A 22,181-nucleotide genomic window follows, 5' to 3' on the forward strand; every position below is an offset into this window, starting at 1 on the left:
TGTAGTTCACTTAAAATGTGTTAATAATGTTATATTTGCAGGGGATAGGAACGTATTCTATCTCGGTGACACCTGTGGTAGGTCTTGGCGGGCCTTATTACAACTTGAAAGCAGAATTCCTGTTACTGAGTTACTTACATTGAATTAGAATGACACGAGTGACAGGCAAACATATTTTCTAGCTTTGCATTCTCCAGTTGCTATTTCTCACAGCATGATGATTGAACAAGTTCTGATTTAGAGAGACTGTCTGACATCTGCACCAATGTATGTCCTACAAAGAGTATAGATTGAGGTGAGCAGTACAAGGCCATGTAAGTGCTAGACTTAACCCATTTGAAGATTAGTAATATAACATAGAGGCCGAGATGGACTACTTGGAGCTTTTATCATTTACTGACTGCGATTTTGATTGTTGATAATGTTGGTTTTAAGGAATTTTCATATACAAATAACTTTTAGTCTGCTTGTGTTTTGTGAATGCGAGTGTGCATTAAATGTGATCTTGAGGGAATTCTGTGGTCAGTTTCATTAGGTAAACAAATTTCCTAATCTCCACATGCCTGCTGAACATGTATGAAAATGTTCTTGTTTGTTAGATTGCACTTGAGTTTCTTCCTGTTAATTCTTAACTTTTTTTGTGGTGTGAAGTGTGGTTCAGCCAAACATGCTGTGAGTTGCTTCCTTCGTTTTTAGATCTGAAAATTAGACCATTGGTATCAAGCAGACAATGTAGGCTGGCAATTTGAGATCCAAATTCCTCGTTTGTTTTCCCTCAATCTAATTGAGATACCTAGTTGTGTTTAACGGGGGTCCAGATCTGTGAGAAGACGTATGGTGCGACCTTGGTGGGTCAATCCTACCTTTAAAGAAAATGTGTACATCGTCAGCAACTGATTGTGTCAGCAACCGATTGCCTATAATCAACTATAGACGCAAATGAATGACTTCATAATTTGACTAATAAACCCACAAATAATGGATACAAAATGAGCATACTCCCTCATTATGTACTTTCTCATTTGTTCACTCTTGTTTTTTTTTTCCCTCTCACTCGCTCTCCTAGTCCTTCTCTTCATGCTAGAGAACTAGCCTACATCCACATGCGTACACCGTATCCTCTGTGTATCCTCTGTGTATCCTCTGTGTATCCTCTGTGTATCCTCTGTGTATCCTCTGTGTATCCTCTGTGTATTCTCTGTGTATACTCTTGGAGACTTGCACTTCTTCCCTAAGGAACTAAAGGGCACACCTTAGAAATTATCATCTGTTTAGCTTGTGGTTAACATAACACATTTCATTGCTTTTTGCAGTCCAAGCGGAGGAGGCTGTTCCTAGTTTTATGACACAAGGTGTCATGGAGCGATATAATACCATCACAGGTGCAAAGGTCCTACCTAGTTCCATAGCCACGAATGAGACATTGACATTTTGGTCAGTACTTCCACGAGTAGGGGGGGCTGCAAAACAATCATCCATTGTTGAATCATCATAGGGGCAAACATGTGCCCTTCACTTCATTTTCCACAAACATTCATCGGAGCCAAGGGAACATGATCCAGTTTGAAATTAGCTATGATATTAAGAGATGTTAGATCATTCATTCCCAGCAATGCAGCTTAGCTAGACTTTCTCTATGCTAGTGCTTCCCAAACTATTTAGAACCACAGCCCAATTTTAGAACAACAGCAAACCTTTGCGACCCGCCAAGCTTTAATGGACATGAGAAGGGGTGATTTTCTATTGTAATAGTAGACATGCTTTGAAAATGCTGTAAATTACCAAAATAAAATACTCTGCACAATGTTTTGCATTTCCCTCTAACAGCAGTTGCTTGTAAATATCACAACCCTGACCACGACCTTCAGTATGTTGTTATTGGACTGTGGCCAAGATATTGATCTGCACATATAAGTGGCAGATGGTTTACAGTACTGGAGATAGAACACTTTTCAGAGTGGGTTGCAGGCCTCGGGCATCTGTTCACTAAAATCACAAGGCTTCTAAAAAATCTTGCTGTTGATACCAGTGATATGTTAGCAAATTTGAAAAATACCTTCTGCACGGAGTTTAAGGTATTTATGTTAAAATAGGCCCAGTGGTGCATTGTGTGTTCTATATATGCAGTTTTATGTAGCACAAACACTGCCCATGGGCATTTGAGCTCTTTACATAAGCACCATATTACAATACATAAGGTCGAGTCGTTTTATCTTACGCATGAGAGATTACGTGATTTTCCCAGAGCCTACTCCAGAGCTTGAACCCAGTTCCCCAGATTCAAAGCCAGTAGCCATTAGGCCACATCCATAATTTTCTATTTAGCTGCGAAAGTCGTACATAAGTGGGATGACTGTATGATCATGTATAGTGAGCACATTCTCTGTTGACATAGCTTTGTGAAGTAAAAAAACAAGCACCAAAAATACTGGAAGGTTCACCAAGGGATTGTTTCCATCACACTTCATAATTAGATATAAATGTGCTTTATTTTTGCTTTCCTAACTGCTGATATATTTTGAAATGTGCACAGTTCATTTACAGGTATTTAAATTGTGTTTTGTTTTTAGAAAAAAAGTCTCCCTACAACCTTTTCTTTCACATTCCCTGTACCCCAGCAAGATTATCATATAATGCACTTTAAAAACTCCGCTCATTCCACAAAAATATACACCAACCCCATGTTAAAAGAATAAGAAGCAATTTATCACAAGATCTAGCCGGACATTTGACCTCTGCATTTGAGGCACAGCAAATTTGACAAGATAAATACAAAATGTTCAGACAATTATATGTATTGCTTTTTCGGCCATTGATAAACCTGCTCTATGCTGTGGACAGTAAACCTGTGGAATTGTAGCTAGCAGGGACAACAACCATGAAGGAGCTCCTGCTCCAGACCTCAATAACGCTCCTCGTTTGTCTTCTTTTCAGGTCTCACCTGGCATTAGCGCGCATGCGCTGCCCTCGCCATGCGAGGGCCTTTTGGAGTCAATACGGATTCTAAAGCGTGCACGCGGACGGACGGAAGATGTGCACGTGCAGCGTGGGATTACACGTGACATCTCTGCACAATGTGCGCATGAGCGTACGGTGCAGATCTGCTTGGGTCGAGTCTCCCGCTGCTGTTTACCCTTCTTTGCTCACCAATACCTCGAGACCGGTATTCCTCAGGGCAGTGTGCATAGCATTTTGGGTTGAAGTGCTCCAAACGAGGCATTTCCTGAGAAATAAATGTTCACACTGCGCTTTCAGAGTGTTTGCTCTTCGTTCCGAGGACGTTTCACTGGAAAAATTACACCTGCTTTTCATTGGCAAAGGGTGTCCTGTCATAAACCCGAGAGCTTTACTGAGCTGTCGGCGAAAGCTTAATCTGTGTTACACTCCCCCACCCTCCCACCAAAGGCAGGTCTCAGCAGTACGTGCTTTAGGTGATCTGTGTAATCTACCCCTCCCCCCACTTAAGGTAGCTCTCAGCAGTATGTGCTTGGGGGGGGATCTGTGTAATCCACCCCTCCCCCAACTAAAGGCAGCTCACAGCAGCATGTGCTTGAGGTGATCTGTGCAATCCACCCCTCCTCCGCTAAAGGTAGCTCTCAGTTCTCAGCAGTATGTGCTTCATGTGATCTGTGTAATCCATCCCTCCCCTCAATAAAGGTAGATCTCAGCAGTATGTGCCTGAGGTGATCAGTGTAATCCACCCCTTACCCACTAAAGGTAGATCTCAGCAGTATGTGCTTCAGGTGATTTGTGTAATCCACCCCTCCCCCAAATAAAGGTAGATCTCAGCAGTATGTGCTTGAGGTGATCAGTGTAATCCACCACTCCCCCAAATAAAGGTAGATCTCAGCAGTATGTGCTTCAGGTAATCTGTGTTGTAGGAAAGTATGCATAGGCCGTGCGAGGGCCTTTTGGAATCAATACGGATTCCAAAGCGTGTACGCGGACGGACAGAAGATGTGCATGCGCGGCGAGGTATTACACGTGACATCTCTGCACAACGAGCGCATGGCGCAGGCTCTCTTGCGGTGTCATTGACCAATACTGACCTAACAAGCATTGAAAATGCAATAGGTCTCGCCTTTAATTAAGTCAAAGCCATTTGCTTTGCTAATTGCTATACAATACCATTAGCAAAGCAAATGACTTTAACTTAATCAAAGGCGAGACCTATTGCATTATTATTGCTTGTTTTTGAATTATCATTATTGATTTTCAAGGAACAACCCCATGGGTGACCCATCTTTGCCTGTTTTCAAATTGATAACAATTGAAGGGGTGTCCGAGTCGTCATGTATTGTGTTCATTTTACGATACCTAGCCTCTGGCTGGGAAATGTATTGGGCATGTAGGGAATGAAGGTGGGAGGTATTGGGCAAGTGCTGTCGCCTGCAGCTTGTTCCACACTGCCAGGAGTCATATGTGTACTGGGTCACACCCAGTCGCCCTGCACCTCCTGCAGGGGACAGCCGTGTGAATTGCTGCCCACATTCATTAACGATATTAGTGATTCAAGATGGGCGTGGTTGTGGCTACACACATGGCTAGGGCCTTGATGCTTTAATCTCTACGTATATGTACTTTATAAACTGGATTAATACAGTCTCCTTTTACGTGATTACACCATTTGATTCTGTTTGCTGCCGATTCTATGCTGCCCTTTGGTTTGCATAGGTGCTTTTCTAAAGTGCCCTTCTCTCCTTTTTCCTACAGCATACATCTGTGGATGGATATCCCGAGCCACACATCCCTCCTTCCAAGTCCAGTAGCAGGCAAAATATTCCACGATGTAGGACTTCTATCACGTCTACAACTGATGAACAACCCCATGTTGGAAATTATCGGCTGCTGAAAACGATAGGAAAGGGAAATTTTGCAAAAGTGAAATTGGCACGACACGTCCTTACTGGCAGAGAGGTAAGGCTGTTTGTTTTGCTCTTTTTTTAAGCTGCTGTTTTAAAAAAAAATATATAATTGATAAAGCATTACCGCATCTGAAATCCTCATCTACCAGCAAATGTCATACCATCTTACATCATCAGATGTGGCGTGGAGAGGGTTTGCATAGGTTATGTAAAGGGATGCTCTGAACCATAGTAGTCCGGTGAAATGTTCCAAATAAAATATCTCAATTACTCAGACGTGTGCCCGTGTGGAAGCTCTGCATCCGAGCAAGTCCAGCATTACAAACGAGCATTGACAAAGCCAATAGGTCTGGATTCCCTTTTGAGCACTCATTAAAACATGAAAAAAGCCTTCTGCAGTGAAAACACAAAGACAGAACCAATAACTTTTAGTATATGATGCATTTATACAATCAACAATTTAATAGGTGATGTATACTTTTATATTCATTTTTTTGTTGCCTTTTCATTACGCTCAATTACATCTTAATGTTCCTTTCATTCCCCCCCAGGTCACACTTTTCGTATTACAGTGCTAGTTTCACATTCAGAGACTACTCCCTGTGCACTTCAGGAGAGTCCCACCGGACTTCCCAATCACTTTCCTGATCCTGGCCAAATAATTTTAAACTTTCATTTTAGGCAGTGAGAAGCAGCGTATTCCGAATGCACGCAATTAACAGCTTCGACATTTGGAGACTCTTTTCTCGGAGAGCATAAGATCATGTGAAAGAGTCTCATATATCCACAATTGCCATCACTTGGAGAGCTATTATGTAATGCTTGGGGGTTCCCTCTTTTGCAAGTGTCCAGCAGTTTGTTCCTTGCAGACCCAACATTTGCCACAGTAGAGCTCGGTCTCCTCACACACAAAAGCTCCAGTTCCCGATGAGGAAACTCCACCAAAATCACCTCCAGGCCAGCTTACAGAGGGGAGCCTAACATCTCCTTTAAATGCCTTATTTTCTACTTCCGGAAACCTTTGAGAGTTGCACAGTCTTGTCAGATAAGCAAGAACAAGCCCCTTTCATCTAAGTATCTGCAACTCCATCAGAGACTGCTAATAGACCTGATGTAACCTTTCAGGTATCCTGTACCAGTGGTATACTATCTTATATACTGATTTTTTTTGTAGGTGATGCATTTATCCAGTCCTTTTCTAGGAACTTAGTATTCAGCGTCATCTTTTTGGTACCCTCCGATAGGTCCATATGACCCCTCCCTCAGACTTTTATAAATGCCTGAGATCATCTCTCTGGAACCCAGGTGTGTTCTAACAAATCTTTACATAGGACTTAGCTCACTTGTCACCGCGTATTCAGGGAATGCAGCTCCAAACGTGTTAAGTTGTCGATATTGTAGTAATCTTGTTTCTTACACTCCAAACTCTTCCTTACAGAACTCAAATGTTTTCACATCTCCATGTCCGAATAGATCTGAGATTGTCCAGTAGTCTTTCTCCCTCCATTCTCTAAAGGCCTCTTGCTGGAGTAAAATGTGTATTAAAGTGCATTAGTGTGCTTGGTTAAGAAATAATTGTTGGCCTCCCACCCCTGTGACACCCTGTCTCATCCATGTAGTACAGTGTTCAGCACACTGGCTGTGCATGCATTCTGGGGGATGCTGTGATTTTGATAGCAAGCAGTGGCAGGTTCCAAAGGAGCTGCCATGTAACTTCTAGATCATTGGGATACATTTCATCTCTGTTTCTCGGGTGGTTGACTGCACTATTACGCTAAGGTGGCTGTTGCATAGTACTTTAGTCTTCTACAGCCCCCCTTCTTGTGCAGTGCTATTGAACAGCTTGATTGTTGACCCTAAGCCTTCCTCTTACCCAGATGAATGTCCTTGGTATTGTTACGGGGAGAGACTGATATACGTCTAGGAGGTGGGGCATCACATTCATTCTGATTACATATATGCAGCCCAGCATAAATACACTGTGCAGATCCCTTTTACTCTGCCGTTGGGACTCTGGCCCTTTCACCCTATACCATCCCACTAACCTACTGGTTAAATGCATCACTAGTTATTTCACTGAGGTTGTTGCCTACCCCAAATAAGGCACTATGGGCACTTCCTGGCTATGGCATCCTGTTGCAAAGTTAGGCTCAGAATGTCAGATTTCTGTATATTGACTTGAAATCCAGGAACCTTTTAAACTCTTCTAAAATTGTCCGTATCTCTAGGAACGAGAATTCCAGACGGGTCAGCAAAAGTAGTAAGTCATCTGCAAGGAAATAAACCTCATGATATTCTCCCCAAAGTGTAGTCTATCAATTAAAACCTGGCTGCATACTTGAATTGTCAACGGCTCTATGGCTTGGGCAAACGAGAGGTGCCTCTTGCCCCTCTGTTAAGCAAGAGCCTGTGAGATCAAGCCGTTCACCTGCACCCTGGCTTTGGAGCTTATCTAGTTCGACAATATCTGTCTTAGGATCTACATCAAACTCCTCTAATGCAGTATTGAGGAATTTCCAGCTTGCCTGATCAAACACCTGTTTGACATCTAGACTTGTAAGAAAATCCAGAATCTGCTTATGATTAACCTTCTCCCCTAGTCTGTCACTCTTCCTACTGTGTCGCTTTTCTATGTGTACTTGATAAAGCCCATCTGCTTAACGACTACTAGGTAGGGCATCATGCTCGCCATTTGTGGTTATCGCTAAAATGGTGGAGATTTTGACGTCTACTATTAGCAATGCGATTGGGTGGTTAGAGGAATGCTCCTCCGGTTTGTTCTGTTTTATGGATCAAGGTTAATGTGGGAATCTCTCATCATTGGGGGTGTGCCTTCATGCTGCGTCAGAGAATTAAAGAAGTCTGCTAATGAATTTCCTAGTTGAACCAGGAAGGTTTTGTAAAACGGGGCTGTGAACCCATATGACCCCAGAGTCTTGCTAGAGTTTGTGTTCTTAATCGCACAGTGCACTGCTGCAGCATCTGTAGACTTTTCCGATTCCTCCATCCAGCCCAGTGAATTGTTTGGATGCCACATTTCTTCAATTAGGATTTTGTTGCATCCTCGTTTTATGGCTCTGTGTATATAGGGCCTGAAAACAGTCTTGCAAGGCCTCCATGGCTGCCAGCGTCCTACCCTTAGTTGTCACCTTCCTTATGTGTTGTTTTCTCATTTGTAGTCTCAGTTGTTCAGCCAGTAGCATAGATATTGGGTGCCATTTTTGTAGATAGTGCTCCATTTTAAAGAGGGCCAGCTCTGCCTGGTTTGTTTCTTGAACAATCAGGTGACCTCTAAGTAGTGCCAGTTTATGAAGGGTCTTACGTGAACTCTCTGGTTTATATAATGCAGTTACTTCAACTCGCTTGTGAGGCTTGTCTTTCACGGTCCTCCTCTCCTGGCTCCCACTGTTACCACAGTTGCCACCACTCTGGTCAGTCATCACTTTAAATGCATCCCAACGGATCACAGGTGAAGTATACCCTTCCAAACTAAGTTCAAAATACACCCTCATTTTCTCAGCCAGTTCCTGTCTTCTAACTGGGTCTCTGAAAATAGGGTTCTCTGCTCGTCGCCCCATTTCATTTCCCTTTTTGTTACCACATGGGCTTGATCCAGTATAGATATATCCACTGTCAGCTATGTGCAGCTTTGAAATTATTAATCACATCATGAAAAAGGTGTCCGTGCTAGAATATGTTCGTTGTATGTGGCAGAAGAAACAGAAAGCCCTTGATTTATGGTGTACAGATCACAAGGTATCCTCGAATTTCTGTTCTCTGAATATTCTCGTAATGCTTGTGTAGCAAACTCCATAACACTTCCGCCCCGTGTTTGGTGCATATATATGCTCTAGGGTGACAGGAGGGTGAGGTATTTGGACCTTCAGGTATCACCCCTCCAGATCTCCAGCCACCTTTGAATCTGCTGCTCCCAGATTCTGCTTCCATGGGACCACCACTCCTGCTGCTTTGGAGGTGGTAGAGTCCGATGATTGAACGGGGGAATCTTTTATGGGTCATCTGAAATTGTTCCTTGCAAAGCAAGTGAATCTCCTATAAAATTGGGGGTATTGGGACCTGGTAACTCACACGCAATCCAGGTGCAGTTCACCCTACGAGCTCGCTCAGGTGCTCCGCTCCAGGTCTTTGTCTCCGTTCGTGGAGGCTGCCATGCTGAGTTTGCCTCTGGTGGGAGATAGGCGACATCCAGCACTGTTATGGTCTTTTTATTCCAGCTTTTACCAGTTGCGCGAGTTGTGTTCTGCTTTACTGCTCCATTTACCCGTTTTGTAAAGGGTTTGATATATTTCCAAGGCCGACCCTGGACTGATGGTATGAACCATCACAGTGCTGCTTTCACAATGCCTTCATCTTAGGCTGCAGTTCCTTTCAGAGTACTTTTGAGCTGTAAAATAACCGTCATGCATTGCACTGCGAGTACTCCGCAGGAGGTGGAATGATGCACAATCAACCAGTTGCATGAGGTGACAGAGGAGTACTCCGATTAGTGGAGCCGAAGCCTGTTATATGCATATTGTAAAGTCCAGTTAGCAATAGGTCTTGTAGACAGCTGCTATGTCATGTCAGACCCAATAAGTAAGCATCCGGGGAAATTCATAGTGTTTGGTTTAGGCTGCCAGCTTTCTTTTTTTTTTTAAAAAAAACCTTTATTTACGTCAACATGGTACACAGCTATTCAGCCGACATCCCGGAGGTTCGGCAGCACGATGGGAACAATACGTAGGAAGGTCCATATCCATACATCAGGAGTAACAAAGGTTTAGTTTTAATGTAAACCAAAGAAATAAAAACACGAGCAAGGCAAAGCATATAATAAGCATGCGCTAGTTCTCAGCTAGGGCGAGGTCCCACTCCCATCAGCGGAGCGGTAGACCAGGCCAAAGAAGTGAGGGGAAAGCAGGGGTACGGACTCCAGGTTATGAACAGTTTTACGTATATAGTTGGGAGTAGAGCTAGGGGGAAAGTTGCACATCGAGCATCTCAGCAACCGGGGGCACGCAAATATCTCCCCTATAGTGGTTCCATTGCCCCCATATCTTTTGCCACTTCTTAGGGCGACCCCGGGCACTGTACACCGTTTTCTCCCGGAACATGCCCCAGTCCATATTTTCCATCCATGTTACCAAGGTGGGAGGTCTCTGGGATCCCCACAGCTGCGCAATATCTCGCTTCGCCACCATATTCCCCAGAGTCACCCATTGGGTCTGAGCGGCATCATAGTCGGTGGGGCCCCAGACATTCAACAGGCATCGTCTTGCCTCCGGGAAGAGTGCGATACCCGTGACCTCTTCCATCACATCGTGAATTTGTTTCCAGAACTCTACGATCTCCCCACACTCCCAAATAATGTGTAGAAAGGTGCCCAACATCCCACAGCCTCTCTTGCATAAGCCATCGTCAGAGAAACCCATATGAATCAGGCGGGGCCCCGTGACATAAACCCTGTGAAGTATCTTAAGCTGCACCAGCCGCAGTCTAGCCGGGATCGCAACCTCCTTCGGAGAGGAGAAGGCATATTGCCAGTCCTCATCGTCCAGTTCGAGACCATCCCTAGTCCATTGTTCTCGCACATCAAGGAGGAGGTCGGTCCGGACATTTACAAGCTTTTTGTAAATCAAGGAGATTGTACTCTCCGGCATATGACCATCCAGAATCCGATCCTCCAAAGGAGAAGACTCAGGCACGGCCTCCCCCTCGGCACGAACAGATAGCAGAGCGTGACGCACCTGGGCATATCGAAAGTATTCAGTACCCCCTAATTCGTACTCCGTCTGCAGCGTCTCAAACGATTTCACCTTACCCTTAGTCAGCAAATCCCCAACTCTAGAAATCCCAATTAGGTCCCACTTCTCAAACCAACGAGTTTGTAACCGCCTTCCACACATGCACTGCCGTCTTGGTCGGTCCTGTGAGGGACCCATCCAATGATTTGGAATACAGCGCCCTAAGGTAATTACCCCCGCGCAACAGCCACCGATCCATAGCAAACTCAGGGTTCAACGCCGGACCGTAAACTCCATGGTTGATCGCTCCCAATTGGGTAGCCCAATAATATCTTCTGATGTCAGGGAGTGCTATCCCTCCGTCATACCATGGAAGGGTCAACTTTGCTATAGCTATACGCGGTCGACCGTCCCATAACAGCGAACGCTGGAGGCTCTCCACCTCACGAAAATAACAGGCAGGAACTAACTCTAGGGTGTTCTGTAAGGCGTAGAGAAACCGGGGAAGAGACATCATTTTAAACAATGCGGCGCGGCCTAGGAGGGAGAGCGGTAGCCGCCTCCAACCCGCAACATCCCGTCTCAAGCGTGACAGCGGAGGGAGGAGGTTCTTCTCGTATCGGACAGAGGGGTCTGTGGAAATATATATCCCCAAGTACAGAAAGCCCCGCTGGGCGATCTGGATGGAGCAATCCCGCGGGACGGTAGGGGTGTCCCCACTGAGAACATATAGGTGCGACTTTCCCCAGTTAATGGCGAGACCCGAGTTACTACCAAAAGACTTCAAAACGTCACAGACCACTATGAGGGATTTCCGAGGTGAGGTCAAGTATAACAAGATGTCGTCTGCATACAAAGAAATGCGGTCCTCGTGGTCTGGCGACCATCGGATCCCTCTTATGTCTGGCTGCCATCTAATCCATGCCGCCAGCGGCTCGAGGGCGAGAGCGAACAGTAGTGGCGACAGAGGACAACCCTGCCGGGTGCCCCTCCCAAGCTCGAACGGAGATGACGCCCTACCGTTCACCGCGATTTTAGCCAAAGGTTCCTCATAAAGTAGCCTAATCCAGCCTATAAAACCCGGTCCGAAGCCGAATTTTGTGAGCGCTGCCCACAGATACGGCCATTCCACAGTGTCGAAAGCCATCGTGGCGTAGAGTGACACCAAAATGGCCGACTCCCGCAGCATCTCAACCCTCGCGAGCACGCCATGAAGTCGCCTGAGGTTCAACGCAGTGTTGCGGTGTGGGATAAACCCGGATTGGTCCGGGTGGATCAAGTCCCCAATGACCCTGATCAGACGGTTAGCCAACAGTTTGGCAAGGATTTTGGGCTCAGCGTTGAGTAGGGAGATCGGCCTATACGATCCGCATCTGTTCCGGGGCTTGCCATCTTTATGTATAACCACTATTGTCGCCAGACGTTGGTCAAATGGAAGACACCCATGCTCCCGAGCCTCTACAAACATATCTCGCAAATACGGAGCAATCTTATCCGGTCTGAGTTTATACAACTCGATCGGCAAGCCATTCGGGCCCGAGGCCTTGCCCGGGCGTAGCGAGCGGATAGCAACTGCAACTGCAACCTCATCCGTGGTGATGTCACCATCAAGGTCCTCCCTGTCGACGTCGGATAGACAAGGCAGGGCAATGTCTCGCAGCAGTTCATGCGAGTCTTCCTCCGGCTTGTCCGACCCGGACGTATAGATCATGCGGAAGTGGTCCGCGAAACACTGGACTATCCCATCGGGTTCAGTGACAATATCCCCGCCATCCGTCAGTAGTTCTGGCACAACTCTATTCACTCGTTCTTTCCTGTCTAACCACGCTATTAATTTCCCAGCCTTGTCGCCCACATCATACAATCGCCCTTGTTGGTCCCTGCTAAGAACCTTGGCCGCGTTTGTCACCAGTGCTTTATACTCAGACTGTTTTAATCTCAACTTATGCAGTGTTTCCGCCGTAACCTCGTCTTCCAGGACAGACTCTAATGCCACTATCTCAGCCTCGATCTGCGCTACCTCCGCATCTCTCCGACGTTTGACATCCGCTATCAAGGAGAGGGCCTCCCCTCTCAGTACTGTTTTAAACGCTTCCCACAAAGACACCGCGGCGGTAACCGAGCCAAGGTTCTCCGAAAAGTAAAGATCAACCGCTTTCAACAACGCTCCACGAGTCTTAGGGTCACGGAAATACCAGGGGTTAATAGGGGCAACCCTACCTGCCGCGCCACGGCCAAAATCCATACTAATCCACACCGGCGAGTGATCGGAGATGCCCCTGGCCATGTGCTTAGCCTCAGACACCAAGGAAGCGTGGGCAGCCAAGGTGAGAACATAATCTATTCTAGAGAGACTGCCGTGCGCCCCAGAGTGAAAAGTATACTGCCGCTGAGCGGGGTGCAGCAGCCTCCAGCAGTCAACCAAACCTAGTGTATCAGTAAAATCTGGGAGCCATCTCTGCGCCCCCCCGGGGTCCCTTGGCGGATGTCTGTCTAGTAATCCGGAACCAACTGCATTAAAGTCACCACCCATTACCAACACACCCTCGGGGAGATCCAACATGGCCCTCCCCAAGTCGGCAAATGTGGCGGCCTGCAGGCCAGGAGGGACATAAACAGAAACCAAAACCAGTGTCCTGCCCTCCCATCTCCCCGCAGCCGCCGCAAAGCGCCCCCTCTCATCAACAGTAGTAGAATCAATCTCCAAGGGCAGCGAGGTCCTAACAAGTATTCCAGCCCCCCGAGATCCCGAGGAAAACCCAGAGTGGGCGATGAATTTATAACCCTTTCTATTGAGAGCATGACACGTGTTGCCTATCAGGTGCGTCTCCTGCAGCAAAACTATGTCAGGAGAGCACCTCTTCAGAAATTGCAGAACTATACCCCGCTTAATACGATCCCCCAAGCCATTAACATTCCAACTAAGTATATTCAAACCCCTACCCCCCATCACAAACTGGCAAGAGACCCCCGCCCATCCCCGAGAGCAGCACACGAGACTTGCATTGCGATACCTTGCAAAACGAAAAACAAAAACAAACACTCCAACAAGCCCAAACCACCCCCCACCCTGCACCCCTGCATAAGCCTAAAAGCCCCCCCAACTTGCAGTGTGCCTGTCGCCCTAGCAGAAGCTAATCTACAAGAAGAAACCCCGTAGGAGGAAAGAGATCCCATTGCGCCCTCGCCACCCCCGGACAATAGCTAGCAATGAAAACAAATCAGCGAACCACTGTCCCGAGCTTGGCCAGAATGGTCGATCACCAGAGTCCTCACTCTTTTGCGACATGGCCTCCTTCCGCTCCGCCAGCATGATCCCCGCTAGTCCGCCGCTGAGGCAATGTGTCGAGCCATTCCCCAACCTCGTCTGGCAAGTCAAAGAAAAAGGTTCGTTCTTCGTATTCGACGCGCAACTTGGCTGGGAAGAGCATGGCATACTTCAGGCCCCTCTCACGTAGCCTCCTCTTAACCCCCAGGAAACTCTGCCGTTGCTTCTGCACCGCCTGGGTGAAGTCAGGATAAAAACTCACTGCAGTGTTCTGGAAAGTAACCGGTCCGGACCCCCGTGACGCCTGCAGAATGGCATCGTGGTCCCTGAAGTTGAAGATCCTGGCGATGATCGGTCTCGGGGGGGCTCCCACCTTGGGCCTCCCGCCCGGGACTCGGTGGGCCAGCTCGACCGCAAAGAACTTGCTGAGGCCCTTAGGCGCCAGATGGTTAAGCACCAAGTCCTCGACAAACCGGTCCGCCGATTGCTCCTCCGATTTCTCCAGAACGCCAACTATGCGCACGTTATTGCGCCTCGCCCGGCCTTCAAAATCCTCCATCTTGCGGGCAATGAGGTCGTTGGTAGTCCTCAGCGTGTGGACCTTTATTTGCAGATCAGTGACGTCCCCCGTGAGGCTAGTGGTTTTTTGGTCCAATGATTTTACTCTCTCATTAGTTTTCCCCAGGTCAGCGCGGAGCAAATTAACGTCGACTGAGATGGTGTCCACTTTGTGTGCCAGGGCCTCAAACTGTTGCCCAATAGAGGACTTCATCTCCTCAATGGCGCCCATTATATCTTGCAGTGTCAATTCCGGTGCGGGGACCAAGCCGTCTCCCGATGATTCCTGTAGCTTCCCCGGTCCGCTTGGCGATCCCTTTTGCTGGGCATAGCGATCCATATTGTTGGTTTGGGTGTAGCCCCCCCGCCTGGTATTCTTGGGCTTCTGTTTGTTGGCCTCCGATTTGGTCGACATCCTCAACCCCGGAACAGTCCGCGTCAAAAACAGGCCGCTCAGCCACGCAATTGACACGAGGTCCGCTGGATCCGGGTCTCCGATGCAAGCCCATGCATATGCAGGCCGAGCTACAGGCAACTGTTGTCCAAGACACTCACGGGCCGAGGCACGTAATTGTGAGAGAAAACGAAAGTGAAAGTGGAAACAGCCCCCCTCCGATGATCCGCACCGCACACGGCCGCTGTTGTTCAAATAGTGTCCGGGCCCATGCCAACGCGAGACCCGGGCACCTCCCGGGGGATAGGCCGCAAACTTCAACCTGTCACAACTTCGGTCTCCGGTGTACGATTTCAGTCCGGACAACGACGCTCGCCTCAGCAGTAGTTCATCTCCAGTATTCCGGATATTTGACACAGGATTTTTCCAGGATAATTGCTGGAGGGAACGAGGGTTGCGGGAGCTCTGTGCTCACGCGGCCATCTTGGTCCCGCGCTAGGCTCCTCCTCCGCTGCCAGCTTTCTTGATCCTTGGTACGCTTGCAGGAGCGGTGATCGAATGTTGACTGCGGAAACATTTATCAGTGTCAAAACTTTTACCAACAAAATGAGATGAGGTTTCTAACACGCTTGTTTTTGAAGCGTAGAAAGATGGAGATTTAAAAACAAATGATTGGGAGGATTTATTTTCCCTATTACCTTGTATTAGAAAGTGGACGATATCAGGTGGGCGAGGGCTACCTTAACGGCATTTTTGCCTTTAAGCACCGGAAGTCTGCCGCCTGGATGAGGTTTGTACCGGGAAAAACATACTAATGTGGTCGTGTGACCTTTGTTGTTAGCCTCCGATTTGTTTTAGATTAACGGGATGAAGCAGGCGCAAAGCATACGATTCTGTGCGGTAGACTGTAGTTGCTAGCTTAGTTTGGATAGGAAATATTTGTGGTACCTCCTCTTCAGCAATGCTTGCAGGTGATTGGCTTCCGTGACTGCAGGGTTCCCTTATCCTCGAAGCCGGATGTATTTGAGATTTTGAATACTTCATGAGTGTCATAAACTCTAGACTCCTAGCCCCCGTCTAGCCCACACTTTTTGTGTGTCGAAAGATATGGTAATGTTTTCATTAAAAGAAACCTGTGATAGTGAAATAGTCCGGCATTAAATTTAAACAGTGGCGTTTATGCAATACGTTACAGCTAATGGGGCATTATAAGTTTTAAAAAAAATCAACACTTAACAAATAAAGTTCCCTTCTATATTTTCTATTGTGTCTTGTTCTATATAATTGCTGCCATGTTTTGCGGGACTACTCCATATGCAGGACACAGGACAACAAATTATTAAGGAAATGTGCTTAAAAGTATTTCTTGAACATCATACTTAAAGTTACTGCGCTTTGGGCTTTAACCTGTACAGTAATCTGTGTAAACTCTGACATTGTTTTTTAACCGAGTGGGAACGACAGATATCCTGTTTTTAAGCAGGCTTGCCATATGTATTTTTTGGTGTTTCCATATATGAATGTGGACACAAGTACATTATTCTCAAAATTGCCACTCTGGCCTTTGACAATCTGTGTGGTTCTAGTAAACTGTTGACCTATTAACGTTTGTGAAAAAATATGCAGAAAAGCAATCGGGTAAAAGCCACAATCTTTGGTTGGGTGAGTGGTTTGCTTGCAGTGCGAACGATGGCAAAAAATGCCCCCGTCTGCTCCTCGTGCTTACAGCCAAATAACAGAAATACCAAAACACATATCCTCGCAGCAGTTTGTTGGCTGCCTTAGAATGTCTCCATGCAATTCAGAGGCAGAATTTTTCAGTAAGCAGAAGATGCCTTGCTTGGTGCCAAAATAGTTTTATGCTAAAGGTAAAATAGTAATAATGCAATGGAAAACTGTTGTGTGATTTTTTTACAACCTTTGATTGAGGGAGCATATACGTCAGTCAAAATATGGAATTCAAATGCTGTGATAATTTAAGAGGAGGTATAGAGAGTACGTGCTCGGTTAAATGGACATCTTTGAGATGTTTTCCTTGTATTCTTCAGGTTAGTCAGTTTTTTGTTTTTGTAGAGTTAGGGACAGTTGAACTCTTACTAATAGCAGTCCAGATATTTCTTTCTGATAGAGACTTCTAGCTACAGTCTCCTAATCTTTTGAATATTCCCAAGGTGTCAGATAGGATCCGCAAACCTTTCCATAGTACATTTGGTGATGGAAAGTGGAGCTGTGTGGCTACGCACTGACGCCGTTCTGCTCTGGAAGTGACGTGCGAGTGCTGTCATGCGCGCTGACGTCATTTCTTTTCTTTCTGCACCTCCAGATGCAGATCCAGAGCGTCTCTCATCTCTCGGAGACCCTTACCTCTTTTATTTCTGTCACAAAAATGTTTTGAGGTCTCGCCTAGCAGCGCGCATTCGCTGCATAGGCAAAAGACCTTTAGCAATCGCTTCGGCTTTTCAGCCAAAAACGTGCACGCGTTCCATTGCCTTCAATGGCAACACGTGCACGTGTGGCGATTTCCTTTTGGGAGTGAGCTTGACACCATATGTTTGTAATTAACTTACAAACACATGGTGCCCCTGGCTCGCTCCCCCAAGGGAAACGCTTTGTGTGCATATATCAGAGGGGAGTAAACGGGGCAGCATAATAAGAAACCACGCTTGGAGTCTCCTGCACAGTGTCAAAAACCACTACAATATTAAATAACGGTATTCTGTCAAATATAAAACGGAGTTGACACGGAGTAGAGCACAGGAAATTGACTATTTACTTGGGTTAATAAATGACAAACACGTAGCAGTAAAGGGAACATGTCACATTCGGCAGACTACTGAGAAAAACGTTTTTAATGCAACTGCGCCATCTTCTGGTCGAATTCATGTCTTGTACACGTCCTATGAAAATGCCTTGATGCGTCCCATGTTTAAAAACAGGCGGCAAAGGTTCTGATCAGTGCCAAACAAATAACCTTATCTCGTTTCTTTGTAATGGACCCGGGCCACCAGCCAGGGAAATAGTTAGAAACTAAAGAAACTACACAACACCATGAGTTGTGATGTTCACCATAGCTAATGTTTGCTAGCAGGGTAAAAGTAGGTGTGATAGCTGGTACTGGGTAACCTTCAAAACACATGCTATATTCGGTGCTGTTAAATTAATTGCTCCGTGCAATTGTATATTCTTACACACGAGAATGATCAGGCGAGGAATCACATGACTCTCCAGTGAGGTACACCTCTTTGTCATCCCGTAAGCATCTGTATGTGAATGGTAAAGACCACACCTCATGAAGAAATGCACTACCCAAAGGTTCATAGTGGCCGAAGGGATAATGTTTCATACATGAACTAAATTTAAACAAGGAAAATGGCAGAGTTATTACCCCATGGATGAGCCACACTGCTGAATTAGTTACAGCAACAGAAAAGGGCAAATGTCCTAATTTTGCAATATGTAACAGAGTGTATGTGGAATCCTTCATGGACATAAACTGCTGTCTATCTGTTAAGTTAAATGGCGTAAATAACGATGACGTGTTCATGTAATCCCACGGAACTTTCCCCATCTTCAAAGTTTGCAATGTCCATGCAAACTGCATAATTGAACGCAATTGATTTTGACCATGATACAAAACAAATACTTCATCATGAACAATATCCACAACAGATGAAACAATATTGTCTAATGTGTAAATACGGGAAGAAAGAGTGTTAATACTATTATCAACAACAGCAAGCACTTTTTCTAAATTAGCTTGGTCTATTGCCCTTAGACACGAAGCAGCTTCAATTTGGGACAGCTTCCAGATTTCATTATAAGTAGCATAAATAAATCTTTTTGATCTAGGCCCAGCAGATCCTTTTATAAAATCTGTCAAGTCAACGTCACTTGACAAAAATGACAAATGGCGTTTAACTGACGTAAGGGTCGAGTGTTGCAACCAATTTTGACATAATTTTCCGACTGAATAGGTAGTAACCGAAAGGGAGTCAGAAAAACATGCATCAGGTCTATCCTGAATGTATCCTGGGGCCTTGCCTAGAAAACTACGTTGGCAAGAATTTTAACTTATTTGCCAAACCAACCAACCCTGGGGTTCCAGGCTAGAGATATTAAAAGTATTATTGGCAAGCAACAATTTCAAATAGTCAATGGCCAAATCAGTATGATTATCCCAGTTGTCATAAGGAGCCATTGTAGGTATTTTAGGTGCATTCATTTGTTTTGCAGTGGCTAAACCTAAACAGGTTGTTTGATAAATCAAACTATTCAAAAATAGGATTTGTTTTGGGATAAGACACGCACGATGCAAAGCTTCAGAGCCTTGCACCTGTCAAAATTTAGTACTCCAAACAGACTTAAAATCTACTGTATCCTTCCACAGCTCATAGCCACCCACTGCCAGTTGATCAATGAAGAATTTGGAATACACTAATTTAGTGTGGGTGAGCAGGACTTTACAATTGGACGTAGTATTCAATTTAAAATAAAATGGATCTGGGTTGGAATTATTGAAATCAGTGAATATACAATTTTTTTCAAAAGAGTTTTCGAACTGCCTTCAATCGGAGCAAGGCAATGTTCCCATTGGGTGAAATTAAAAACATTTCTAAATGTATTAGCTTTATGCAGATAATGATGGCCATAATGCTGGTAACAAAATAAATCAGCATCATTTCAGTATTTAAATACAAATCCTCAGCATCAAATGCAGCATAATACTTTAAATCAGAAAATAAAGATTGAAAGGCTTGTACGTCCCAATCATCAGAGCCTATGTTATGTTTCACTACATCCCCCATAGAAACACAAAGTACATTTGGAACATTAACCACCTCTGTGTGGCCATGAATTTGGAAGTCTACTGCATCCCAAACTATTCCATCCGCAACTGGCAAGGCAGAAATGTTGACAAAAGTCTGGTCCCTTTTCATGATGTGTGATGAGGAGTGCGGTGCCAAAGTTCCATCACTTACTTTTACTGCAGAGCGTTTAGTGAGGTAGTGACCATTTATTAAAAGGAAGAAAAACGTCACAAATCCAATCGACATGAATTAAAAAATGGCGATGAGCACCAACCAGATGTATGTCCAAGGAGGAATCAAATAATTTCTTTTAAACCAGGTTACAAAAACTGAAAATTTGAACGGGGGACTCGATTTTATGGAGTTAGAGTCGAAAGAAAAACGTGACTGGTTTAGTGTGTTGTCTTGTAAACCAGACAATGACTCTGTAGCGGGATACGCATATTCAGTTTCTTCATGAAGACTGCAAGCCGGAGGGTTTAGCAAAGGATCAGTAACAGCGGTCATCTCTATGGCAGTGTCAGGCCTGATGATGTTGGAATTGGCCAAGACTGTATTCCTGGATATTGTTGGACAGGAAGCAGCAGGTGTCATACTATGTAGAATTGGCCAGGCGTTGTAGTTTGACATTGTCCACTGAGATGGATCTGTTATCTTTGCGACCAGGAAGTGGTAGTAAAATGACTGTACGTGTACCCTTCACGCCAAGTACTGGGACAGGCGCACGATAAGAGGGACCAAACTCTTTCTTGTTCTCCACCTTCTCACGGACCAGGTCTCCGATCCTGGGTAGCCAGCTGACTACCAGAATCTGCAGCGCCGCTTCAGTGGCGGAGGGTAAATGTTCCTTTGCAAGACTGTGTCGAGTCTCTTGTAGTTTCTGTAACATATCAGAATGATTATCTAAGTCATAGGATGCAGCTGTCGCCACCATGTCTAGATCATCAAGGTCCGGAACTAACATTTTCATGCCAAAGAGAATTTTGTATGGCGTCCGCCCACCCAGAGATCTTTTAGGAATATTATTTAGTGCACGTTGTGCGCTATACAAATGGGCAAACCAGTTCCTGCCAGTACCTATAACTCTAGCTGTCAAGGATTGCTTAAAGTTACGGTTCATTCGCTCCACAACTGAATTGCCCTCAGGCCTGTATGGAGACGAAAATTTGACTTGCACAGACCTCATGGCATCCTTGTACGCCTTAGAGGCGAATGCGGGACTCTGATCAGAATGAAAGGTGCCACATGCAAAAATTCCCACAAAGATCCGCAAATCCCTGATGACAGTTCTTGCATCAGCACTGCGTTGTGGCCAATCCCACAGAAAACGTGTGCACGAATCAACTGCAACTAAGATAAATTTATACGCAGTATCAGAAGAAAACAGACCGCAGTGATCTAAATAAACACAACTGAATGGTCTATTAGAAATGTACAGCTGTCTCTGTGGCGGGCGTACTGCCGTTGAAGGTTTAATCTGCTGACAAATGTCACAAGAAAGCACATCATTACAGGTTTGTTTATATAACCCACACCACCAGTAACGTTGCTGCAAGATAGAGACAGTCACCGAAACGCCGGCATGAGCTGAGGCCATGCCTTCGTGCGCGGCTGTTATCAATGCTAGTGTGCGGTCCTCGTTGGAAATCACCCTGTCACCAACGTCATTAATTCTCACATTGGGAAATTTATCGGGACTTAAATGATAAGAGTATTTCGAAGGGAACCCCTGTGGGTAGTTACTTCCCTTCTCTGCAGCAGCTATAGCTGCCAGGATGTTACCATCAATCTTAGTCATGGATCTTGTAACTGCTGCAACAGAATATGTGGCTACTGCTGTTTTAGCTGCTTCATCAACCAAACTGTTACCGACCGTGTGTGCTCCTACGCGCTGGTGGCCAAGAGTATGAATTACTTGTGTGAGAGGCAGACGTTATTTAAGCTCGGCGACTCGAACCCAGAGCATTTTATGCTTAATTACGCTGCCTTTAGAATCACAATAGTCATTCTATGACCAAAAGAATAAGTTGTCATTAAAAGACTGTACACAGTAGTAAGAGTCACTCACAATTAAGGTAGTCACATTAGGATCAGCAAACTCCAGTGCTAGCACCAGAAAAAGCAGCTCCGCTAACTGGGCGGTACAGTGCCCTAGTACCTGCCTGCATCTGCACGACACTGGACTTGAACTCACCGTTCACTATGGTACCTGCCACTATAGCGCATGCTGCCGAGTAAGAATGTTTTCATCCGGTCGCCCGTTGCGCAGAACCGTCGGTATAAATGATACAATGATAGTCCTCGAGTGGGCGCATTGACAGAGGAGCAGGATGAACGAATTCATACTGTAAGAACTCCTGAGTTTACAATGAGGAGTCAAAGATATAGGTGACATCAGATGTGTCAATGAAGTAGCCCATTGTATCCAACGCGGATGTAAAGCTTTTGAGTTTGGTACACTTGCTTTCGTCACAGCCTCAAGAGCAGGATATGTTGTTACAACCAACATGCGTTTTCCTTGCACCAGTTTACGTTCCTTGAAGA

General features: G+C 45.5%; 1 protein-coding gene across 4 annotated transcripts in view; it reads left to right on the forward strand.

Annotated features, from left to right (window-relative positions):
- Nucleotides 1-22,181, forward strand: part of MARK1 (microtubule affinity regulating kinase 1) — a 491,137-nt gene that overhangs the window by 172,779 nt on the left and 296,177 nt on the right. For all 4 annotated transcript variants that reach the window (XM_085612955.1, XM_085612957.1, XM_085612954.1 and 1 more), the window contains exon 2: nt 4,714-4,917. In XM_085612955.1, coding sequence (XP_085469081.1) covers nt 4,714-4,917 — 204 coding nt within the window. The remainder of the gene's footprint in view (nt 1-4,713; nt 4,918-22,181) is intronic.

The sequence above is a fragment of the Triturus cristatus genome, chromosome 6 (assembly GCF_964204655.1).
Source record: "Triturus cristatus chromosome 6, aTriCri1.1, whole genome shotgun sequence".
Lineage (NCBI taxonomy): Eukaryota > Metazoa > Chordata > Amphibia > Caudata > Salamandridae > Triturus > Triturus cristatus.